The 23,317-nt window shown below is 41.2% G+C and overlaps 2 protein-coding genes and 1 long non-coding RNA gene across 4 annotated transcripts; 2 read left to right on the top strand and 1 right to left on the bottom strand.

Moving 5' to 3' along the window:
• The first annotated feature begins 1,916 nt into the window (after positions 1-1,916).
• Positions 1,917-18,192, top strand: pla2g6 (phospholipase A2, group VI (cytosolic, calcium-independent)). Of its 2 annotated transcripts, XM_085458626.1 has the most exons (19): positions 1,917-1,985; positions 2,562-2,776; positions 4,245-4,454; positions 5,493-5,673; positions 5,800-5,987; positions 6,237-6,333; positions 6,572-6,754; positions 8,063-8,171; positions 9,795-9,917; positions 10,502-10,592; positions 11,426-11,589; positions 11,670-11,820; positions 13,112-13,248; positions 13,537-13,614; positions 13,752-13,906; positions 14,011-14,062; positions 15,225-15,340; positions 15,547-15,620; positions 17,133-18,192. In XM_085458626.1, the coding sequence occupies exons 2-19, from the start codon at positions 2,568-2,570 to the stop codon at positions 17,275-17,277; spliced, it is 2,463 nt and encodes an 820-aa protein (XP_085314752.1). In that variant the 5' UTR covers positions 1,917-1,985; positions 2,562-2,567; the 3' UTR covers positions 17,278-18,192. The 2 variants fall into 2 exon arrangements, with proteins under 2 accessions (XP_085314752.1, XP_085314753.1); XM_085458627.1 differs by lacking the exon at positions 13,537-13,614.
• A 678-nt stretch (positions 18,193-18,870) lies between these two features.
• On the top strand, positions 18,871-20,659 carry LOC146707300 (uncharacterized). Its single transcript, XM_085458628.1, has 2 exons — positions 18,871-19,205; positions 20,093-20,659. The coding sequence occupies exons 1-2, from the start codon at positions 18,946-18,948 to the stop codon at positions 20,361-20,363; spliced, it is 531 nt and encodes a 176-aa protein (XP_085314754.1). The 5' UTR covers positions 18,871-18,945; the 3' UTR covers positions 20,364-20,659.
• Positions 20,405-22,325, bottom strand: LOC146707301 (uncharacterized). The gene is made up of 2 exons (XR_014920814.1): positions 21,822-22,325; positions 20,405-21,224 (listed from the first exon to the last, which is right to left on the bottom strand). It is a non-coding gene; the product is annotated as an uncharacterized LOC146707301 (long non-coding RNA).
• Between the last annotated feature and the right edge of the window lie 992 nt (positions 22,326-23,317).

Raw genomic sequence — 23,317 nt, forward strand, 5'->3', positions numbered from 1 at the left:
TCTTGTGGGGTATGTTTTACAATAGCGTTTGAACCAAGGACTTGCTGACAACTAAAACTGCTTAATAATGATAATAATAATAACAGTTTTATACCACATGACTGTTATTTGGTAGCTTATGTTCAAGCTAAACTTTCCTTTACATCAGTCTGTCGTCTTGCCTTTAAGGGAGCCTTGTTGAGAAAAATGAACAAAATGGAAACAAAATTTTTTACTCAAAATATTTTTATTGAGCAATTGTGGATACAGTTAACAAAAAAGAAAAAAAAACCAAGGGAAACATAAAAACTGGTTACACTGAATACAAAACAGAACTTCTCACGTTGGAACAAAACGGAAAAACGGAGGAGCGATTGATTCCAAGAAAATCTTTGCAGACCACACAGAAATTAGCTGAGCTTCACATTTACATTAACACAGTAAAACCTATAGAGTGGTAGGTCATCAGACCTCTGTGGGATGAGCAATTCTGTTAGTCAAAGGACAGCACCCAACGTTTTGCCCCAGTGATATACTTATCATCCTCACCCACTGTACCAAAGAGAGCAAGTAGGGGGTTGAGAGCCAGTTTCAGGTCAGTAGCCTTGTTCAGAGTGTAGAAAACCGCCTCCCAAAAATTTACCAAGTCAGGGCAGGTCCAAAGCAAAGCATGTGGGTTAGATTGGCATCATCAGACCCGCAGCTGTTACAGCGAGGGATAGAGCCAGGATAAATCTTAGCTGATTTGTATTTAGACAAGTGGGCCCTATGAACTACTTTGAATTGTGAGTTGTGTGAGTTGAATTGGGAGTGGCGGGTGCAGAGTGACATAGAATTTACCAGAGTGAGGACTGAATCCCAAACGTCATCTGACATAGATATACCCAACTCCTTCCCCCATGTGGATTTAAGGCCTTCAAAGGGAGCTGAAGTTATCCTGCACAGTTTGCTATAGATGCGGGAGATTATACCTTTGCCTGATAGTTGCAAACTAAGGAGCTTGTCCAGTAACTTAGTAGCTGGAGCTTCTGGAAAACTGGAGAGGTTGGATTGCAAAAAATGTTGAGTTGTAAATATCTAAAAAATTGAGTTTTGGGAAGAGTGTATTTTGCTGACAGCTGATCAAATAATGCTAGTCTAGTTGTGTATAAAGATATCTTTAAAGTAAATAATACCTGCTCTAAACCAGACCCAAAACAAGTTGTCCAAAGCTTAAGGGAATAATAGGTGATTTAATAAGATAGGATTTTGAAGTGAGAAATTCTTGAGATTGAACTGCATCCTGAACTGAGCCCACACCCGGAGGAAGTGCTGAATGTGAAGTTGTCAATTGACAAAGGTAGAGAAGAACCCAGAAAGGAGGCAAGAGACATACCCTGAGTTGAGTCAAACTCCATTGCTAGCCAAGTGGTGTGGCCCACAACCTTCCCAGATTTTAACCAGTAGGCCAATTGGCAGCCCAATAGCAAACGCGGAAGCTAGGGAGTGCCAGGCTCCCTTCAGTCTTAGGTTTCTGTAAATGCATATTAGCTACTTGAGGTCTTTTACCCTCCAAACGTAGGAGGAAATTCTAGAATCAAGGGTTGTAAAGAAGGACTTAAGGACTTAAGGATAAAGACTGGTAAAAATTGAAAAAGGGGAAAAAAATAGGAAGAAATGTATTTTAATCGAATTAATTCGACAGACCAGAGTTGTGTGGAAACACAATTTAAATTTAAACAATTAGCTTTTTTATTTCTAAAGCAAACAATTACTTCACGTGCCTGAAGTCAATTATATAATACTGTTGAAATCCTCACATGTCGTTGATTGGTCGGTCAAAAGTCGTGTCGTTGTTGGTGTGACTTTATTTTTGCCCCGCCTTTTCTGCCAAGCTCCTTCACGTTCTTAAGCTGTGATTGGTTAAACACACGTCGATCAAATTCTTTTGCAGGGTTGGTTGCAGGGCGGCGGTTGTTGATGTATGTGTCAGAAGTCAGGTAGTCGGCACAGAGAGCAGCTAGCAGGTAAGCAGACAGCAGCAGGCTGCGTCTTTACTGCTTAATGCGATTAGCCGCACTTCACAAGTAGCCCACTAACTGTACTCTGTGTGCTCTAAATGAGTTTGCGATTAAAAAAAACCATGAACGATTAGGGTGTTTCGCTCAGTGTTCGCCGTCTGCGGCTTTTTAGCCTTGGTAGTTTGTCTGGCTGATTGTAGATAAGCTGAAACTCGTGAATGAGCAGCATAAATGGAGCCACTTATTTATAATTCAAACGAGAACTAGCCTCTTTTATACTCAGTGTTCATATCAACAAAGCAGGTGTTGGAGTGTCAGAGGAAGTGGTGAGTGGGCTAACCTTCACTCAGTTCCTAATAATAACTGTAATATAGCGCTTATTTATACCCGCAAGCTACTTCACTTGTATTTCCACAAAATAGAAACAATAAGTATTATATGTATGTATCTCTTAGATATTGCACATGTCGCTCCTGTTCAGTGGTAACATGCGCTCCTGGGGTGGAATAAATCATTCATTAATGTTGACAGCAATACTACAGGCTGCTGTAGTTTGTTTCAGCCTCCCCTTTGTCTTCCCAGGTAACGATGCAGTTCCTAGGGCGGCTGCTGGACACAGTCTCCTCTGTGTCAACCCTCTTCACCAACCCTTACCGGGTCCGAGAAGTGCCGCTGTCTGACTATGGAGGAGGAGGGAAAGTGAAATTAAAAGAGGAGGGTCGCATAGTTCTGTACAAGTACAGTCAGTCATGGGACTGTCTCCTTCTCTGCCCAGAGACACCGAATGTGGCTTTGAGGTCTGTGTTGATCACGTAGATACACTGTTCTGTGTGACTCTGACATGGGTGTGAAAGTTCAGTGTCAGCTGCAAAAACATTTCTTTTGCACCTTTAGTTGCTTTTATTAGCATAGTTGCTCATTTCATCCTGTGTCATCTTACTGGTTTACTGGTTTAGCCTACATCACCATTACTCAAACAGGCAGCTAAGGCTGTGCCTTTTATTTTATCAGCTATAAAGCTTTGTAGCAATCATGTGATATGCTAGTAACTATGACATCATCCATTTTTTTTGCAAAACCCTGTTTTCAGCCTTCACTGTTAGCATTTTGGGAGGCATGTTGTTGGTTTTTGTGCACCAGAGTTGACCTTATGTAGACACAAGGAGGGAGTACTAAATTATAAACTAGTACTAGCAATCTTGCTTGGGAAGTTGCATCTGTAAAGTACATGTATATTTGCTATTTAGTGCTAAGTAACATTTCAAGTAAAATGTTACAACTTCAGTCATAAAAATGAAAGCAGAGAGTATCAGTCGGGATTATCTGGACAATCTGTTACCACTACAAAAAGCATATAGGTCCTGTCAGGTAATTCCATTACAAATGCCCCTAAAGTATCAAAGAACACAAACAAGCTGAGAGGTCCAGGTTTGTTATTCCTATGAGCAGAGGTCAGGAGATCTCCTGTGTTGTCACAATTGACAATCAGGGTAGCCTTACCCCTAACTTTAACCCTTAACAAGTCTTCACTTTAACTTGAACAGTTGTCGTGAAAAGGATTAGTCATAGAAACCAAAGCATTTGATGTACCCAGCTGTAAACATGTTTATTTCTTTCTGCTGTTAAAGTTGTCCATGAGCTTATAAGGGAGTTGACCTGCTTTTGGAGTTGGCCTCATATTGCCACTCCGGGAGCTGCAGAGTTTGGCAGATCTGCGCTGGCATAACTTTTCAGCTCGGGATGTTGCTGCTTGGCTACAGATCTGAAAGGCAGGTTTGAAGAAAGATAGAAAGAAGGTCTTAGCATTGGCCTCAGCTGATACCAGACATGTCAAATATTATTAGTTTACTAGCGCAAACCAGATCCTTGTTGGGAGTAACCAGGAGGGACAGGATTAGAGATGAGTGTATCAGAGAGACAGCTAAGGTTGAGTGGTTTGGAGAGAAACTAGAGGTGAGGTTTGAGATGGTTTGAGACACAAGCAAAGGATTGATTGTGGATATGTTGAAAGCAAAAGTAAAATATTATTTATGTATAGTATGTAAAAAAACATTAAAAGGAACTTTTGGAAGCTAAAGCAGCAAAGAAATAAAAGGAATAAACGTCTTAAACACTAATGCTTGAAGCTTTTTTGAATTGTTTTTCTTAGCAGAGGAGAAATATTATTATTTATTCTTTATCTACTAGTTCATTGGTACCACATTAGCAGAACTTTTGGTAATCTATCCACATTTCCTCTTCTTGTAATCATTGCATTGCCTGCAGGCTGTTTCAGGTGGTGTCAGAGGAAGATGCCATGAACTGGTTCCCACAGTACGCCCTCAAACTTCGACCTTTCTATGAAACGCTTCTTCTGAAGTGTGAGTCGACACAGCCAATCGTGGACTGCATCCGTGCTCACCCAGACTGGAGCTCTGCCCACATTGCTGTTGAAACAGGCCTGAGAGAGTGTCTCAAACATAACTATGTGCAGAGGTAAGATAAGCCAAATTGATATTCTTTTTTGGGTTTCTGTGATTATTTTGTATTTATTGGCCTTTTAGTGAGTGAAATATCAGACAGCAGTACGTCTCACAGTTGCATCTTCGTGTTTATGGTATTGATTGATGGGTGGATGAATAATGCCGAATGAAGAGAGATGTAACTCATTAGTCAGGAAGTCTGTGCCAGCTAAATGAATCCAGTGCAACAGATGGTATTGATTATTTAATTGGTTTATAGAAATGTTGCCTCAAAGCACTTATGGTATTATCGAAGCTTATAGCTCATTAGATACAAGTCATTTATTTTTTCACTCATTTTCTTGTGCATTTTTTAAATTGCTCCCTTATTGGCAAAAGTTTCTGTCTTATTAATAAAAAATGTGACTTTTGAGTAATTTTGAGGTAAAATTGAAAGCTACTTGATTCAGTTAGTCTATTAGTGGATATTTAGTTCTAACAGTTTCACAAAAAAAGTCTCTGATTCAGCCTGAAAACCATCCTCTACAAGTAGCGTTGCTGGGAAGTTTAACTTAAAAGACACGATCTGGAGAGTAGGTGTGAATGTGAGTGCGAATGGTTGTCAGTGTGCCTGTGTTAGCCCTGTGACAGACTGGCGACCTGTCCAGGGCGTACCCTGCCTCTTGCCCTAAGACAGCTGGGATAGGCTCCAGCGCCCCCGCGACCCTGAAAAGGATAAGCGGCAGAGAGACTGGACGGACACGGTCTGGATACGAGAATAACATAATAAGGAAATCCGAAGTGAAATGAGTTGCTGAGGAAAAACAGGAAAAGGCAGTCCTTCCTTGACCAAAGCAATAATAACACAAGTCTGCTTAAAAAACAAAACAACAACCCCCCCTCTCCCCAGCTCTCATGCTTTACTGATATGACTTGAAAACATATAGCTGAAGAATTTAGGAAATAAAAAGAAGCTTAGGAAAGTTTGTTGACTAAAGCACACAGAAAGCCTCTGCGGTGCTTCATGGTGCAGAGCTCCCACAACATCAGCTCAAAATCTTTGCATCTCCAGTCAGATCAATGCTCGGGACGCATCAGGCCAGACGCCGCTGCATCTGGCATGTGGGCGAGCTGACGCCACATGTGTGAAGGAGCTTTTGGAAGAAAGCCAAGCTCGCACTGACATCAAAGACCAAAACGGAGAGACACCGATCCACTACGCTGCCAAGCAGGATTCTACGGTAATCATCCAGGTGAGCCTCAGCTAAAGCAAGATGGTAGAGTCAGACCTCAGACCCTCTAAAGTGCACATTAAAATGATTTCTCCCTCTCTCCACTTTTCCTGCTGTTTTCGTTCTCACCTTTCTCTCATCATCCAGGTCCTTTGCTCGCGGTTATGCTCTGGTGTGGACGAACTCAACAAGAACGGAGAGACGCCGCTCCATGTGGCCTGCCGTACAGGCCGAGTGGAGGCTGTCAAGGCCCTGTTAGGAGGTGGGGCCAAGTGTGACATCATTGGCGGTACAGGTTACCCCATCCACAGCGCCATGAAATACAGCGAGAAGGGGTGAGTGGGAGGAACAATGAGTTATTTTTGTGTCTATAGATGAGCAGAATTGGCCGATTGTGCGTCTGTGTTTTACTGCACGATACTAAAGAACACTGAAAATGGGAACATCTTCTCTGGTTCTCCTTTTTTACCGGTTCTCTAGAAGTTGTCTGTCTGTCTGTCTGTAATGTGTGACTTCTCTACACTATAATAAAGAATGTAGTACATATTTAATATTCTTGTTTTAATTTCGTGTTCATCTGTTAGTTGTGTGGAGGAGATCCTCAAAGCAGATCCAAACCAGCTCCAGGCAGAGGATTCTTTGTATGGAGGGACGCCTCTCCACTGGGCTAAAACTGCTGAGGTTAGAAACACTACGTCGTGTGCTGTGTAAAAATTCATAATGGTTTGTTTAGTTTTGGCATTACTCTTGCAAACATCCTGAGAAATTCACACTGAGTTTAATCCTGAGTAAATCTAGCCGCCTGCCAGTGATGGCTGTGCGTCCTCTGGTCTCTCAAATCAGCACATCTGCGAGGGATTAACACCGGAGCTAGAGACTTGACTTCATGTTTCTTTCTGTCTTCATGTCTGGGTGATAGATGTGTCGCATGCTGTTAGAGTGTGGCTGTGAAGTGAACTACCTCAGTAAGACCGGAGAGAGCGCTCTGCACATTTTGACCAAGAAGGGTCGCTTTGAGGCGGCTATGGTGTTGCTCACCCACGGAGCGAATGCCAACCTGAGGGGCCAGGATGGAAACACAGCTCTGCACTTAGCCATGAAGGTGTGTATACGATCTGCAAAATGTTCATGAGGAGAAAAGAGAAAGGTTACTTTGCAAGACATTGTGAGATTACGGGAGTTGTAGAACGCAGCACCTTTGAAATCAGATTGCAATACTCATAAAGAAAACTGAGGTCATGCTCTGTGTTACAGCCAGCGTGTTCACACTGCAAAATCTCTTTCCAGTCTGTTTTGATGAGTTCTTATTCAACATCAAATGTTTGTTTGTGGGCACATGGTTAGCACTGCCGCCTCACAGCAAGACGATTCCTGGTTCAAATGTCCTGGCAGGCTGGTGCTTTGTATCTGGAGCTTACATATTCTCCCTGTGCTTTCCTCCCACAGACCAAAGATGTGCATTGTAGCTTAGTTGGTGATTGTAAATTGGCCATGTGAGGTTAATAGTGCGTATAGCATAAAGCACTGCATAAATGTATGGTTAGAGAAATGCTGTCTGAATTGCCACAGTGTTTCCATTTTAAAAAATATGTATTATTTTAATGTGAGCTGCATAACTGAGGTTTTTCACAATGGGGGTACAAACCCAGCTAAGCTATTGCAACAAGTACTGATTGTTCAAATACAACTGCAAAAAACCTTCAATGCTGTATGAAATGTAACTAACTACAAAATGTAATGATTCGCAAATCTGATAATCATATTTTACTCAAAATAGAACAGTGAGACAATTTATGTTTTAAATGTTTAAACTGTGAAAATGTGCCAGCTTAAGAAAAACATTTGCTTATTTTGAATTTAATGGCAGCAACACATCTTAAAAACTGTTGCGACATCACTGAGTAGCAGCCCCTCTTGTTTTGACAGCAGTACGTAAAACTCAGGAGACCAGTTGCTGGACGTCTAACTGTTGTCTGATTTAGGATTCTAGCTGCTCAACAGTCCTGCAGACTGCAGGCAGGCCAGCTCAGCGGACTCTTCTCCTACAAAGTCATGCTGTTGTAATAATTGCAGTATGTGGTTTAGTATTGCCTTGTTGAAGGGAAGCGTATGTTGCTCTAAAACCTGCTAGCACCTTCCAGCATTCGTGGAACCTTTCCAGATGTAATAGTTTCAACAAAAACTTCTGGAAGTCTTCTTGAGCCCAATCAGTGATTTCCTCTATAAACACATTTTTTCCATATTAGGTAACTTCTGGCCATCTTCACCTCTGAGAAACTCAGAAATTCTGTTTTTATTTACTTCTTACCCAGCATCCCAATTTGTTTGGAATTGAGGTTGTATTTTTTTGTTTTATCCTTTGTTCCATATCCTTAAAAAAAACCTCTTCTCATTTGTTGTGACTGCTCAGATGGACCACATAGAGTTGATCAAAGCTCTAATAGTGTTTGGTGCAGATGTGGAGATTCACAATGATTTGGGCGAGACACCTGGACTCATCGCTGCACGCACCAGCAAAGGTAATGAGAGAGAGAGAGAGAGTGAGATGGGGGGTTAAAGCGAAACATTTAAACATATAAAGAACATAGAAGTCTGAGCTTGGACTGGTGGTGTTAACAGTGAAATTAGGAGTTAATGTGCCTGACCTAACAACCCTGTTTGATCTCATGTAGTCTGATTTGAAAGCATGTGTCCACTGTGGATGATATTAGTCTGCATGTTGTGTTGGAGCTGTAATTAAGGGTTTTATAATCTGCCACTTTATCCCATTATGTATTAATATTATATGATATGATAACACTTCCTGTTACAGATATATTGCTTTATCACTATGAAGCAATGAAAAAATATTAGTTATTGCTTATAGTCAGTTAAACTTTGTGATCATGCTTTTTTTTTTTTTTTTTTTTTTTTTTTGCAGTATGCAGTATTAATCCGATTAGATTAGGTTAGATTTTGGTCCACAGAAGCAGAAAATGGAAAAGAGCATACAAATAAACTCACTAACTCTAAGGCTACGTTCACACTGCAGGTCTTAATGCTCAATTCCGATTTTTTGATCAAATCCGATTTTTTTGTCTGCTTGTTCACACTACAAATAAAATGCGACAGCAAACGCGCTCTAGTTTCTTTTGCGGCCCGCATGCGCAAAAGAAGACGTCACACACAACGCGCTCTGTTTAGACCAAACAGTATTGTTTGACTGATGGCCTTTAATATAAAGACTTGTTTCGGACTTTACGTTTTCCAATTTTGCTTTAAGTTATAAAGTTATTTTTTTATTTACATATGGCCTAATAATTATCCTTATTGCTGTTTTAGAGAGGAGCGGTGCTTCAAAGGCTAGTTGCAGATAATCTGCAGATTATACAGTACAAATAAAATGTTCACGTTTCTCCAACGTTGTCTTCCCAACAGTTTCACTGACATCTACACTGGATGGCCGGGAAGTGTTCGCGATGTCTTCTCCGGCGCTGATAATTGTTGTCTGTCTTGTGTCAGTGACGTAAAAGACGGATTTAATGCGACATGACCATTCAAACAGCAGTCGCTTTCTAAAACATCGGATATGTATCGGATTCAGTACCACATACGAAAGTGACCCAGATCGGATTTGAAAATATCGGACTTGTGCCGTTCACACTGTCATACCATGATCGGATATGGGTCGCACAAGGTCAAAAAAGTCCGATTTGATGCGGTTTTGCCTGCAGTGTGAACGTAGCCTTAGTCATCCCACAGGAAATAAAAACAGTTTCTAATTTCTTTCTGTTGATATATGCAGCTGTTTACTGTTATTTTTCTGATCACTTTCTTTTTTGGCAGAAAGCTGGAGACAAAGATTTAAAATTTCACTTTGATTTCTTAGAAAAGCTCAGAGCATGTTACGGCTAAATTGAGCCAGCTAATGGATGTTTGCTTTCAAATACATAGACAGTGCAGGAAACCATTCACAAAGAAGAAATGGGAGTAAACTAAGTTTGTATTGACTTACTGATTTTGAAAATGCATGATAATTGCTAACAGCTTGCTTATGTTCTTGCTTTCTCTCTTCCTTTCATCTCTCTCCGTCTCTCATCTTTGTGGCGTGTGTGCACGTCTAACTTGTTGGCTGCTGCTCTGTGTGTGTGTTAACATGAAAGGTCCTAATAGAAAGATACTGCTGGACTTGCTGTGTAGTGTAGGAGTACAGCGTTGCCTCCCTCCCTCCCCCGGCAGTCCTCCTCCTCCTCCCATCTCCAAGAAGGTCAAGCCTCAAGGCATAGGTAACACCACCACCCCCTCACCCCTGCTCCTCCCTCATGCTTCTCCATTTCCATTTTTCTGTCACTTCAAATATTCGAGTTTGTGTTGTCAGTCAATTTTTTACCCTTACTTTTCTTAGCTATAGATCATTCTTTCTGTATTATATATTTAATGATCAAATTTAGGATAATCTTAAATCGCTGTAAACGTAATGTAAGAGCTGGATTCAAGTGTTCCTTCATATTTAAGTTAAAATAATAATAATAATGGATTGGATTTATATAGCGCTTTTCAAGGCACCCAAAGCACTTTACAATGCCACTATTCAGTCACTCTCACATTCACACACTGGTGGAGGCAAGCTACGGTTGTAGCCACAGCTGCCCTGGGGCAGACTGACAGAAGCGAGGCTGCCATATCGTGCCATCGGCCCCTCTGGCCAACACCAGTAGGCGGTAGGGTAAAGTGTCTTGCCCAAGGACACAACGACCAGGACAGAGAGCCCGGGGATCGAACCGACCCCGTTTTTTCCTAGTTTAGTTTAGGCACAAATGTGATGTCATGTTTTGCTCCTGTACCAACAGCTGTTGTGATTGGCTTTTAGGATTTGAGGACATCTTGTATGTGGGGGCTGCAGTGGGTGCAATGAGCAGAGGCATATCTGAAATAGACGGCCCCCAAATGGAAACGAGAAAGTGAGTATAACATATCATGCGCCTTTATTGCTACTACTTACCCATAATCAAAGCACACACAGAAGGTTGTAGGCAAACACTGAATATATAAGACAGACATGGCCGTTGTGACTTTACCTACAGTTATCATAGTTCTGTATAGTTACTGTGCTGTAACAATGACACATATTTACCTACACCACAGTAACTATGTGTCTTTTTTTCAAAGTGGATGTGACGGTAACAGGTGGATGTGATATTCCTCATACTTCATCCTAAATCATACTCTGCTTTATCTATACTGTCTATTTAACTCTAAGTGGGACCATCATTTATAAAATAATCATATTGTGTTCAGATTGAGATACACATGCACACTGACAATGTGACTGTGGCCATAAACTCACCATGAAAGTGTTTCTAAAACCACTTTAATACAAATGTAATATTAATAATTCATATTATTGTAAAGTGTATAACTGACACACCCACAGCTCACTTTTAGAAAGAATCCAGGGTCAAAGCACTTCTGCTGTTCTGTGCTGCACAATAATAGGTTTCACAGTGTAGTAATGCCATTGTTCAGTATGCATTGAAAGCCTCTGCCCTCCTTGATTTCTTTACCATTTGTGGGCTTTGACCTGCATGCGTTTAAGGCCTTTCTCTCCAGGTTTACTTTGCTTTGTTTTATTTTGCTGTTCTCTGTGTTGTGATGTTTGGTTTTGCTGGTCACATGACTCTTTTCAGTAAACTCTGTTTCGAGGATTCTGCTCTGTTCCAGAGGATCTAAAAAGTTGGATATGCAAGTGATTGGCTGGATAAAATTCATCATATTGGTCTTGGCCATCCGACAGGATGGACAGTCTGCTGTGTCTTGATGGTGGCGGTATTAAAGGCCTGGTGCTGATCCAGATGCTGATCGCTCTGGAGAAGGAGGCGGGCAGACCCACCAGAGAGCTCTTCGACTGGGTAGCTGGCACGAGCACGGGAGGCATCCTGGCTCTGGCTATAATCCACGGTGTGTTTGTGTTCTCTTTTCCAGTGCTGGGTTTTCATCACATAGCATCAGAACAACAATGACACTTCTTCTATGTGTAGGTAAATCCATGGAGTACCTGCGCTGCCTGTACTTTAGGATGAAGGAGCAGGTATTCAAAGGATCAAGACCCTATGAATCAGCACCGCTAGAGGACTTCCTAAAAACAGAGTTTGGAGAAAACACCAAGATGACTGACATAAAGTTCCCCAGGTAGATATCTGAATGTGATAATAGGCAGAAAAATGCCAAAAAAAAGCTAAAATTCAAAAGAATTGCAGACCTCTGCCCAAGCTGCTCGTCATCTGGGCAGCATTTACTTTTAAGCAAAGAGTAATGTATCTTCTATTAAAACATTGTGTACAAGCAGGCAATAGATAATAGGTATTGATTTGTAAATAACTGAAATAACTTGAGCTTATTATATAATATTATAATGCAGTTTATTTCTAACCAACTAGCAGCTCATTCATCATCGTGTGAAACAAAGGCAGATGTGATACGTAAAAGTGAGGTCAGAGGTCAAATGTGACATGATATTTAAATGGTAACTATAGTGTGATATTTAGAATCCCCATATAACAGAATCATTTCCTAAGTAATGCCAATATAAACGAAGGCAGCAGAATTTTAAACACCATTTTAAGAAAATTGACATTTTATGAAAGTTTGAATTTATCTGACCTCGAAGAAGAAGTCAGAGACAGTAACATGATATTTACAATCCCCATATACCATTCCCTATATAACTATATGTTGTCAATACTGACAATGGCGGTAATAAACAGTTATAAATAGCTCTAAATAGAATTATTATCACTTTAACCTTGAGTTTTACATTGAAGGTGAGGTCAGAGGTCAAATGTGATTAACATGAACCCACTCTACACTCCTACAAAGTTTTATTATAATTCATTCATAACTTTTCGACCTGTCACGCTTACAGAGAGAATGACAAATTGTTGCGTTCTAAATGTTATGCAGCCATCTGCCACAAGATGGCGCTGCAGCTTTTCCATTGCTATAGTTAAGCACCAGAAATTTGTTAATGCAGCCTTAATCTTCCTTTAAGTCTGTCATTGTTCAGACCTCAGTGTTTCTTAGGTTTTATACTAATCAATTAGCCAAAGATTTTTCCTTATTTACTCGACTAAGAATTTAGTCGCCCCAGTTTCTGCTGGTGCGAACAGTGTCATATAAAAGCTTTAAATATCCCACTCTTTTGCTGTGATTGGTCAGTTTTTAAAACTTTGAGCTGGTTTTACCCTGATGTGTTAAATTGAGTCACCTAATTTTTTTCCGAGGTTCAGTTCCTGAGAATTAAGAAAAGGTACTGACTTGCTTAGATATGTGTAGCATGGCTCTCTTAACACTAAAATAATACAGCTGAAGCCAGATTGGTTTTAAAAATATTTTTGTAATTTGGTTGAAATGCTGCTGTTCAAATTTTCAGGTGTTTAAGGAGAACAGGCAAACATCCTTTCACTTCTTTCTTTCTTTACAGGGTAATGGTGACCAGTGTTCTGGCAGACAGACATCCAGGCGAGCTTCATATATTCAGGAACTATGACCCTCCATCCGTCTCCAGAGAGGCCCCATACACCACCACTGCCACATTCAAGCCTCTCACCATCCCACAAGGCACGTCAGATATCACCTGTGTTTGTCAGCTACAGCACCAGCCCTCAAATGTCAAATGTATTAAATGGGATAATGAAGTGCTCTGAACATACCACTGGATGGCACCAAAGGAATTTTCAGAGCTCATATTTTAATGTGAGGGTTATCTACTTTCACTTCACTGAGGCAAGAAAAGCTGAAAACTAAGCCTGTGTTTGAACACAACACTGAAACTGAGACTGTGTGTGCTGTTCATGAAGGAGTCGTGTCCTGTGCTGTGTGTGAGTCCCAGCCGTGTTGGTGTTACAGGCTGGGAGGATGAAGATGTGTTGATAGTAGGATACACAGAAGAGCCACCCAGAAAGATAAGGAAGGTGACAGATGAAGGTGTGTGTATGCGTACAGGACCAAGTCCTGGAAAGTCGTGAAAAAGACAGACAGGAAGTGATAATTATGAACTCAGAACAGTGTAATTGCATTTACTATGCATGACTTTCTTACTTATATCCTTGTGTTCATATCAGAACAACTTGTATGGCGAGCTGCTCGCTCCAGCGGCGCTGCTCCCACCTACTTCCGACCAATGGGGCGCTTTCTGGATGGAGGGCTGCTGGCCAATAACCCGACACTAGATGCCATGACAGAAGTCCATCAGTACAATAAGGCCTTAAAAGCAGAGGTAGGCAACCGGAGCTCTATTCACTTTCCTTCCTTTATGCACTTAATGGACGTTAAGCCACATGGATTTGTTCGTGACTTCTTCTCTGCACGTGTGTCTCTTAGGGCCGTGAGAAGGACTTAAAGAAGCTGGGTATAGTGGTCTCTCTTGGAACAGGTGAGCCAAGTAATTGTGTGTCAAAATGTTAAATTATGTGAGTCATATCTCTTCTTCTGTGTCTTTAATATTCATTAAATGCAAAGTAAACTGATATATACACACACACTGGCCACTTTATTAGGTACATATCGCTAGTACTGGGTTGGACTCTGTTTTGCTTTTAGACCTGCCCTAATTCTGTGTGGCACAAATTCAACAAGGTGATGAAAGGATTCCTCAGAGATTTGGGTCCATATTGACATGATATCACAGAGTTGCTGCAGATTGGTTGGATGCACATAAATGATGTCATGTTCAAGGAACCAGACATGGCACATTATCTTGCTGGATACAGCCTTCAAAAGATTGGTACAGTGGGGTGATAAAGGACCACATAGACATACAATATAGACACGCTCAGCAACAATAGTCGGGTAACTGTGGTGTTTAAATGATGTCATTTAGCACTAAGGGGCCCAAGAGTGCCGGGAAAGTGTCCTTGAAACCATTGCACGACCAGTAGCAGTGCAGACGTTTGTGTTTTTTATGCCACATTTTGACCCAACACTCTAAATGTTGCTGCAGAATTTGAAACTTATCAGACCAGGTACTGTTTTTCTAATCTTCTGTTGTCAATTTTTGGTGACTTGTAGCCTCAGTTTGCTGTTCTTAACTGATAGAAGGACACCTGGTGTGGTCTTCTGCTGCTTTAGCCCATGCTTTTGACATGTTTTATGTTTAGAAATGCTCTTAATTACCTTAGTTGATACTAAGTTGACCATTCTCTTGTAAACCTTAGAGACGGTTTTGTGGGGAAATCCCAGCAGATCAACAGCTTCTGAAATGCTCAGAGCAGCCTGTCTGGCACCAACATCTGTGTCGCTCAAATAAAGTTTGTTCCTCATTCTGATGCTCAGTTTGATTTTCAGCAGTTCATCTTGATCATGTCTAAATGCACTGAATCGCTGCCATGTGTTTGACTGATTTAGATATTTGTGTTAACATGCAGTTGAACAGGTGTACTTAATTAAGTGGCCAGTGGGTGTATATATCAGTTGTATCAGAGCTACACAGGAATGCATACCTATCACATTGTGAATAACTAGCTGGAGTTCAGTGTCTCTATTTGAAGTCTCCCTCCCCTTTATCATTTTGTACGCGTGCTCCTGTGTGTCTCCAGGTAAACCTCCTCAGGTGGTGGTGAGCTCTGTGGATGTGTTCCGACCCTCCAACCCACTGGAGCTGGCCAAGTCCTTTGTAGGAGCAAAAGAGCTGGGCAAAATGCTGGTGGACTGTGTGAGTGCATCATTTTTCAGTTTATGTCTGTGAGTGGTTAACTCTGGCCATTGCTGTAATGTGCCCTGATTACTTATTTTTATTTAATCTGTTATTTGTGTTTATTCCATTTGACATTTGTGCATGTATTGGTGTTCTAATAACAAAAACATTTGTTAAAGCATGTTTTTCTTGCTCATTATAAATACGTCTCTCTTACTGCACAGTGTACAGACTCTGATGGCTGTGCAGTGGACAGGGCCAGAGCGTGGTGTGAAATGATCGACACCATTTACCACAGGTCAGAAACGACACACGTGTTAGTTTTGCTTCTTTTTTAATGCATCCTCTTTTCTCAGCCTCTCTGTATTTGTACCAACTTGCTCTCATCCATTTATCTTAGAATACTTGTAGTTGTTTCTTATTCCCAGACGCTTCATCTGCAGGGGTTTAAAAGGAGTTCCTGTAAGACTGAGTGTTTACTTCAATTTCATTCAGTTTTATTCAAATGGTGACAAATCACAACAACAGTTGTGATTTGACTTTATATTGTAAGGTAAAGACCCTACAATAATACAGAAAATAGAGGAAAGTCCAGCAATCATATGACCCCTCTATGAGCAAGCAGAAAGAAACCTGCACTAAAATCAAACTCACATAGGGGCTGAGTGGATGAGACCGAACAAAGACATGCTGTGGAAGAGAGCCAGAGATTAATAATAACTATTGATTAAATGCAGACAGTTGTATAAACTGATTCACACGTACATTTCATGTGAACTGTCACAGTGATCAAATCTGCCGCATGTCAGTTATCTAGAAGTAGGACATTTATCACCAACCTATATATGACATGACTGCAGTTTTGTCACATTATAAATTACTTTCATGGATGTAGTTATGACATTTCAATTCAGTTTGGTTTTAATTAAGTTTTATTTATATAGCATCAAATCACAAGCCACATCAAGGCACTTTATATTATAAGGTAAATTACTTTACAGTAATAGATAATAAACCACAACAATCTTATGACTCCCTATGAACAACCACTGCTGACAGTGGGAAGAAAAAACTCCCTTTTAACAGGAAGAAATCTCCAGGCTCAGGGAGAGGGGCGGCTTTTTGCTGTTGAGGGGGAGGAGGAGGAAGAGGAGGTAAAAGAGGCACTGTGGAACTAACTGCTGTGTCTTTTAGCTTCATGGATAGATAAAGGTGCACATCATTTAAATAGCAATAGAAGTATGTATAATATGCCTGCCTAAGAGGAGCATGTAGAATATAAATAGAACTGGTCCCTACAGAGAACCGTGTGCATCATTAAATAGGTAGATGTTCGTGTTTATAAATATGATATCAGTTCATACATATAAATTTTGATGTCAGTGTTTCCGTTAAATTGTGTGATAAAAAGGACCGTAAAGTGTCACAAGGTCATGAGGTTATGTTGCATCTCGTCTTCTTCACTGTACTCACGTGAGAACCTGAGACCAAATGCTGTAGTTTCACTTCTGTTAGAAACTCATAAAGTACCAAATAACAGGTTTACACTGCAGTCGATCAGTTTAGCACACACACTCTTTTTCTGTTGTACCATGTGGTTCAGCATTGTCTTGTAAGCAAGCCTACAGTGGAAAAGAAGCATGAACGTAGCTCCAAAAGCTCTTCAGCAGCAATGGTGATTTTTCCTGTTGTTTTTATTTATCCCTTTTTTTGCATTTAGTCTTTCTTTACTATCTTTAGCATGTCTCTCTGCACAGTTAGTTATCATTATTTTGTTTATTAATCACTGTGTCCGTTGCATTGTGTGCAGATTGAGTCCCCAACTATCTCAGGAGGTGATGCTGGATGAGGTGAGCGACGCAGCCCTGGTGGACATGCTGTGGGAGACCCAGATGTATCTGTATGAGAAGAGGGAGGTCCTCCAGTCTCTGGCAAAATTACTACTGAACAACTAACAGCACAAGAACATCACAAATGGAGGCTGTGAAGAGTGTTTGAATGGAGCAGTGAGATTACTGAGCTGTATGTCTGACTAAAAACTGTAATGTGTGTGTCGGTGTGCTCTCTGTTCAAACTGAATGAATCAGTTTGAGTATGAGTACAAACGTATTAAATATGTGGAAAGCTAACCCAGGAAACAGCTGACCTACTAAAGCCTGTTTAAAGGTGTTTTATGTAGCATCATGTGACCTTAGCACTGATCCTGTTGTGGTTGATCAGGTTTACTTCTAACATATGAACCAATGAAGAAGTTGAAGTTGTACTGGGGAAATGTAAACTGACTGTTACAGTGTCATGTAAGTTTCCACTTCCCCCTACACTGGGTCAATCTACCTCTGGATTTGTTGAGGTAAATCTGGAGTGTTTCCTTCCCCTTTTTTCCTCACTTGTTCATCACATTCACTTCTGACACACACTTACAAATACACCCGAGTCATTGAATTTTTCCATTAAGCTGTGTGATAAAAGGGACCCTGAATTGCCACCAGAGCATCAGCAGTATTCTCAGGTGCAGCTGAGATGGTGGTGATGTTGAACCAGTTCTGCCTTATGTGTGGGACCCACATTTGTACCTTTTCTTCCTTCCGTAGTAATCTAATGCCTTTCTGAGTTATTTATACTGACTTGAAACGCAATATTTAGCCTCATGTCTGTTGATAAAATATGATATTAATATGAAATCTTAAAACTGACATGAAAGATGTATTTGAATGAATCATCTCTGTGAAAGATAAAGGAACAGACGCCCTGCTGCTATGTGCACAACACGGACAGGAGGAACAAATTATTTTGTATTTTTATTTTTTTGTATTTGGCTTAATCCTGAAGTATAAATGGTATGGGAATAAAATATCTTAATATTGACCGAACTGCTTTGTTGTTGTTTCAGTTAATCTCAGTCAGCCTGCACCCTTATAAACTTGGCTGTTTATTGCTTTGAAACCCTATATGCATGATAAGGTCAGTGGCTTTATTGCTTCCTTTGGCCAACTTCTTGTCCCAGCAGGGTATCTGACGAACAGCAGGGTGTAGATGTTGTCCTGGATCTTGTCCACCCCATTTGGCTGACTCCTCAGAAGTCGCCTTACACTCTGCAGGTGTTTGGTGGTTGCAGCTTGCCAAGCGGCCTCTTCATGGTTGCCATTTGCCTGTGATATTCCAAGGTACTAGTACTATCCAAGTACAAGGTACTAGTTCAGTGATGACGTGACGAATCCTACTTCCGGGCCTAAAGTAGTCTGCGTTTAATATGGCTTTTGTGTTGTTAACATGTTTAATGTTTTGTATTTTCTTCTATTTAATCTCAAAAAGCTCCTAAAACAGTCAGTGATCACTGTTGACCTCCCTCGGCTTTTATTACCGCTAATCATTTATTTAAGATCAGTTTTTAAAACCTTACGGTGTGTTCACACCGAACGCGATGGACGCGAATAAAACGCCCCAAACGCCCCTAATTTGACGCGTGTACATTCGCGTCTCAACGCGTGTCCAAGAAAAATCCATCGCGCGTCAAAATCGTGAACCGGAAATGTGGGAGGAATGTGGGAGGGAGTTGTGCCAGACCTGGTTTTGCAAGATGGCAGCTGTCGAGCTAGCGCTTGAAGAGAGAGTCTCCCTTCTCTATGTACTGTGGAGAGCAGAGCAGCAGCGTAAAAGACGTCCTCGCCGTACCTGGGTCCATCAGGTCCTCCAGAGGCATGAGCAGTTTGGTGAGTTTCACCACTTGCTCCAGGAGCTGCGCCTGGATGACGGCCGATTCCAGCGCTATCACCGTCGGCCAGTTTGAGGACCTGCTTTCCCTCGTCGGTCCCAGCATCGCCCGCCTAGACACCAACTACAGACGCTCAATCCCACCTGCAGAGCGCCTGTCCGTCTGCCTGAGGTTAGTAAAACTATTTAATACGGTAATCCTTTATTGATATCTGTGCTAATATGCTAATCCATCCAGTTATACACTGCTAACATGGATGTGCTATGCTAACAGTGAATGCTGTCGGTGTTTACTGAAAGCAAACTGTGGTACAGAGACGACTCTTTATAATATTTCTAGTGATACTCAGAAGGTCTCATCAAGTCCCGATTTAATTCGATTTATGCTGTTATCAGTGTTTGCATGATAGCATGGCTGTGGTGTCACATCAATGTATGCGCTCGGTGTTTGCTGATATCAAACTGTAGCATTAGGACCACTGAGTTAACCTTTGTAGTGATACTCACTCCTTTTTATTTAGACCTGGTTTAATTCTGGGATAGTTGAATATTTGTATATAATCCCTGCAGCTGTCAGACTCTATAGCAGGGGTCACCAGCCTTTATTAAAACAGAGTTAGATAAAACTGAACAGTTTGGTTCATCTCTAGTTACATGGTTCTATCTTGATAAGCTGTCTTATCACAGATTAATTTTTCAAAAATATTAATGATTTAAGCAAGGAAAGGGCTACATGTCAACATACAACTCTTTATTTCTATTAATGTCTCACTTCATTCCTACCTGATTGACATGTTTAGGAATTATGAGTGATTGGCTCACTGTAGTTGTGAAAGTTGCTACCAATCAAATTATGATATGTTAACGTTAAAACAAAACACAACTGTTTTAGATATTATCTAATATACATTTTGTAATTATCCTTATAATTACAAAAGGTTTTATGTAAGATTCATGTTTTGTGATTTAAATCTGACATCACAAAAGTATTTTGGAATTTGAATGATGTATTTTGTAACTGCAGTACACATAATACTGATTTTGAACAATTTTGTCCAGGTTCCTTGTCACCGGGGACTCCTTCAGGACCATCGCGTTCAGTTTCAGAGTCGGTGTGTCCACGGTGAGCCAGATCACCCCCCAGGCAGCGACGTCCATCTGGGACTGTCTAGTGGACGACTTCATGGCTGTGCCTTCACCTGGAGACTGGCGGTCCATCACAGAGGGATTCCAGGAGCGCTGGAACTTTCCTCTGTGCTGTGCAGCTCTGGATGGGAAGCACATCCAGACAAAGGCACCCCATATATCATATAGGAGACACACACATTGATATACACTAAATATTCATTTCATTTCTTTTTTGTGGTGCCCAAATTGATGCACCTGCTTGATTTTGTTTAAACAATTATTGCACACTTTCTGTAAATCCAGTAAACTTCTTTTCACTTCTCAAATATCACTGTGTGTGTCTCCTGTATGATATTTAACTGACATTTTTTATTGTAACAACCAACAATTTATACAGGAAAATAATGTCTATTAACAAGGTTGCCCAAACTTCTGCATCCCACTGTATCAGTATATTTTGTCATTAGTATAATATGAAATAAATTCTACATGTGTCAAGTTGTGTGCCAACATTTGCTGTGTAGTAGAACTGAGACATTAGTCATTATAAACATTTATTTGAAATAATATTAAAAGTCTCAAACAGAAAAACATTAAACATAAATATATAAAATATAAGAATTTACAGAGAGACAGGAATAAAAAGGACCAGCTGCTCTCCAGAGCAGGAACAAGGCTGAGGAGGAAATGCTCCATTGGAGACTGGTGTGGCCTCTTCAGGGACTCCAGGATGGCCAGCTCCACCGCCGATGGACCGTCCTGGGACCCGTCCCTCATCTGCCTCGGAGCCGTCCTCCTCTGTGGGCCTGTAAAACAGCACAAAACACAAAGAAATGAGAAGGCTGCTACTAGATTTTAATTTCAACATTGAAAAAAACAAAACAAAAACAGGATATAATCAGATCGGTTGTAGATATTTAGTAAAGGTGATCACAAGGGAATCCCACCGACTAAAAAGGTATCAGTGCTTGCTGTACATATCTGTGGGTGCAGCAGCAGGAGCTCAGGGACTGGGGAGCCAGGAGAAGCAACAGGGGATGCTCTGCTGCAGAATCAGTTGGTTCTATCAATACAGTATTAAATGTTAACAGGTTGGATATAATAATCGTAGAGTAGACAGTGGTCCCTCATTTATTGCAGGGGTTCTCAGAATAACTAGCCCCTGGTCACAGTTCTCACAATTGATTCTCAAAGTGCAAACCTTTGTAGATTGCAAAACGTAAAAGTATTATTATGCCGCGGTTTGTCTTCATCTGCCCGCCACTTTCGTGCGCCTTTTTCCCTCACGGTGCAGGTGTGTATTTCCGAATGAGGCTCATAGTTATGGGTGTTTTTGTGCTGTTTTTTCTATTGGACGCGATGGTTATCAAAACCAAACGTGATAAATTTGGCAAGCGCAGGAGATTTGTCAATCAGGCTGCAGAATGCAATGCTGTACTGTGCAATAAAAAATCAGCGAAAAAGCAAAGCAGTGACGGATGAACAGCGGGACCACTGTGTGCTGTTTATTAATAAACAATAAAATATATTCCTAAATGACAACATGCATAAAAGCAGAACGGTATTTGTACGTCAGTGGGAAAATAGCGGTGGCTTGCTAGCTTTTGTGCGGCTTCCCCGGGTCAGTGAAAACTTTCAAAAGAGAAATGAATGAACTTACCAGGTTGCCCGATCTCTTCACATATCTTCCTCCAAGCTCGGTCCTTTTTATTCCTGTCTCGGTACTGAAAGCAGCTGGTGTCATACAGCTCCGAGTTGTTTGCTACCGCATTGATTAGCCTTCCCCTCCATTGAAGTATGAAAGGCTTTGGCTGGATCTGCCCCTTTGACCTAGGTAACAGCCACGTCACCAGGCTCCTGATTGGTTGTCGCGGCGCGATTTGACGCTGGAGTTCAGATTTTTCCAACTCGAGCGGTAGACGCGAAACGCGCGTATGCACAAAATGCAACACAAAAACTCACGCGCGTGGTTTTATTCGCGAGTCAAACGCGCCAGACGCGCTACACTGACGCGCGTTTCACGCGTTTTCGCGTTTTCGCGACGCAAATCTGCTTCCGAATTTTCGCGGGACCCGCAATCGCGCGTCATCGCGCCTTTCCATTGACTTTACATGTAAACCTGACGCTCTATTCGCGTCCATCGCGTTCGGTGTGAACACACCGTTAGGATGTAACTACAGCCCAGCCCATGCAGCAGTATATGAATGACTAACCTCGTATTGTGGATGGATTATCTCAGTTGTTCTCCTGGCTGAAGTTTGGTCCTTTTACAGCATCCTGCCATGCGATTACATTTGTTCCTGACCACCGAGAACACTCACGTTAACTTTTATTGAGTGAAAAAAAAGTTAGCTTGTTTATATTATGCTAACATAGCTGTGTCGCTAGCGGTCACGTAGCACATCATTATATACCAGCTAGCCCAACTTCAGTAACCCTACAAACATCACTGCTGTTTAGTTTTCTGTCTTCATTTATGCTGGAAGTGATAACAGAGCTGTACGTTTTAATTTGTTTCCAAAACCCCGCAGTCAGGACATGCTATATTGTATTTAGATAGAAGCTAGCGAGCTAACTCCCTGCTAACTTTTAACCCCGTTAAATGTCATAAATTCCGTTTTCATGGATGCCTGGATGTTAAACTCAATTGTTACACCTGGTAGAGCAGAACGCTGATCATTTTATTAAAGATGAAAGACTTTAGACAGTTTTTCAACTCTCAGTAATGCCATAGTGATCGTTTGATATATGGACCTGCAGCGGAGTTTAGGTCCAGACACGGCTAGTGACGTCAGACTGAACAACCGGATAGCTGTCCTCAATGTTTGAAATGGTTACTTTCTGGTAATGCAATCAGACTACAATTCTCCGGTAGGAATGACAGTCCAGTGTCATTGCTGGTTGCTGCATTCAACAACAGAAGCTTGGCATGTTGTAACATCTATAAGGACGATTTGTTTGTCAGTCCAGGCATGATTTAGGTGATCCAAATGCAATTACCTGAACAAAGTCTTTAATGTTGTCCTAACTTCTTTTAAGTATAGTAGCAGTGGATGTGGGTTGGAGTTGCAATGACCTTCAACCTGCAGGTGACCACACCATTTGTGACGGAGAACTCATCTCCATTTGTCATGCAAGGAAACAATCATATTCTTT

This window comes from Copadichromis virginalis, linkage group LG6 (assembly GCF_057382275.1).
Source record: "Copadichromis virginalis isolate Kocher_CV1m ecotype Utaka linkage group LG6, C_Virginalis_male_GT1.1, whole genome shotgun sequence".
Lineage (NCBI taxonomy): Eukaryota > Metazoa > Chordata > Actinopteri > Cichliformes > Cichlidae > Copadichromis > Copadichromis virginalis.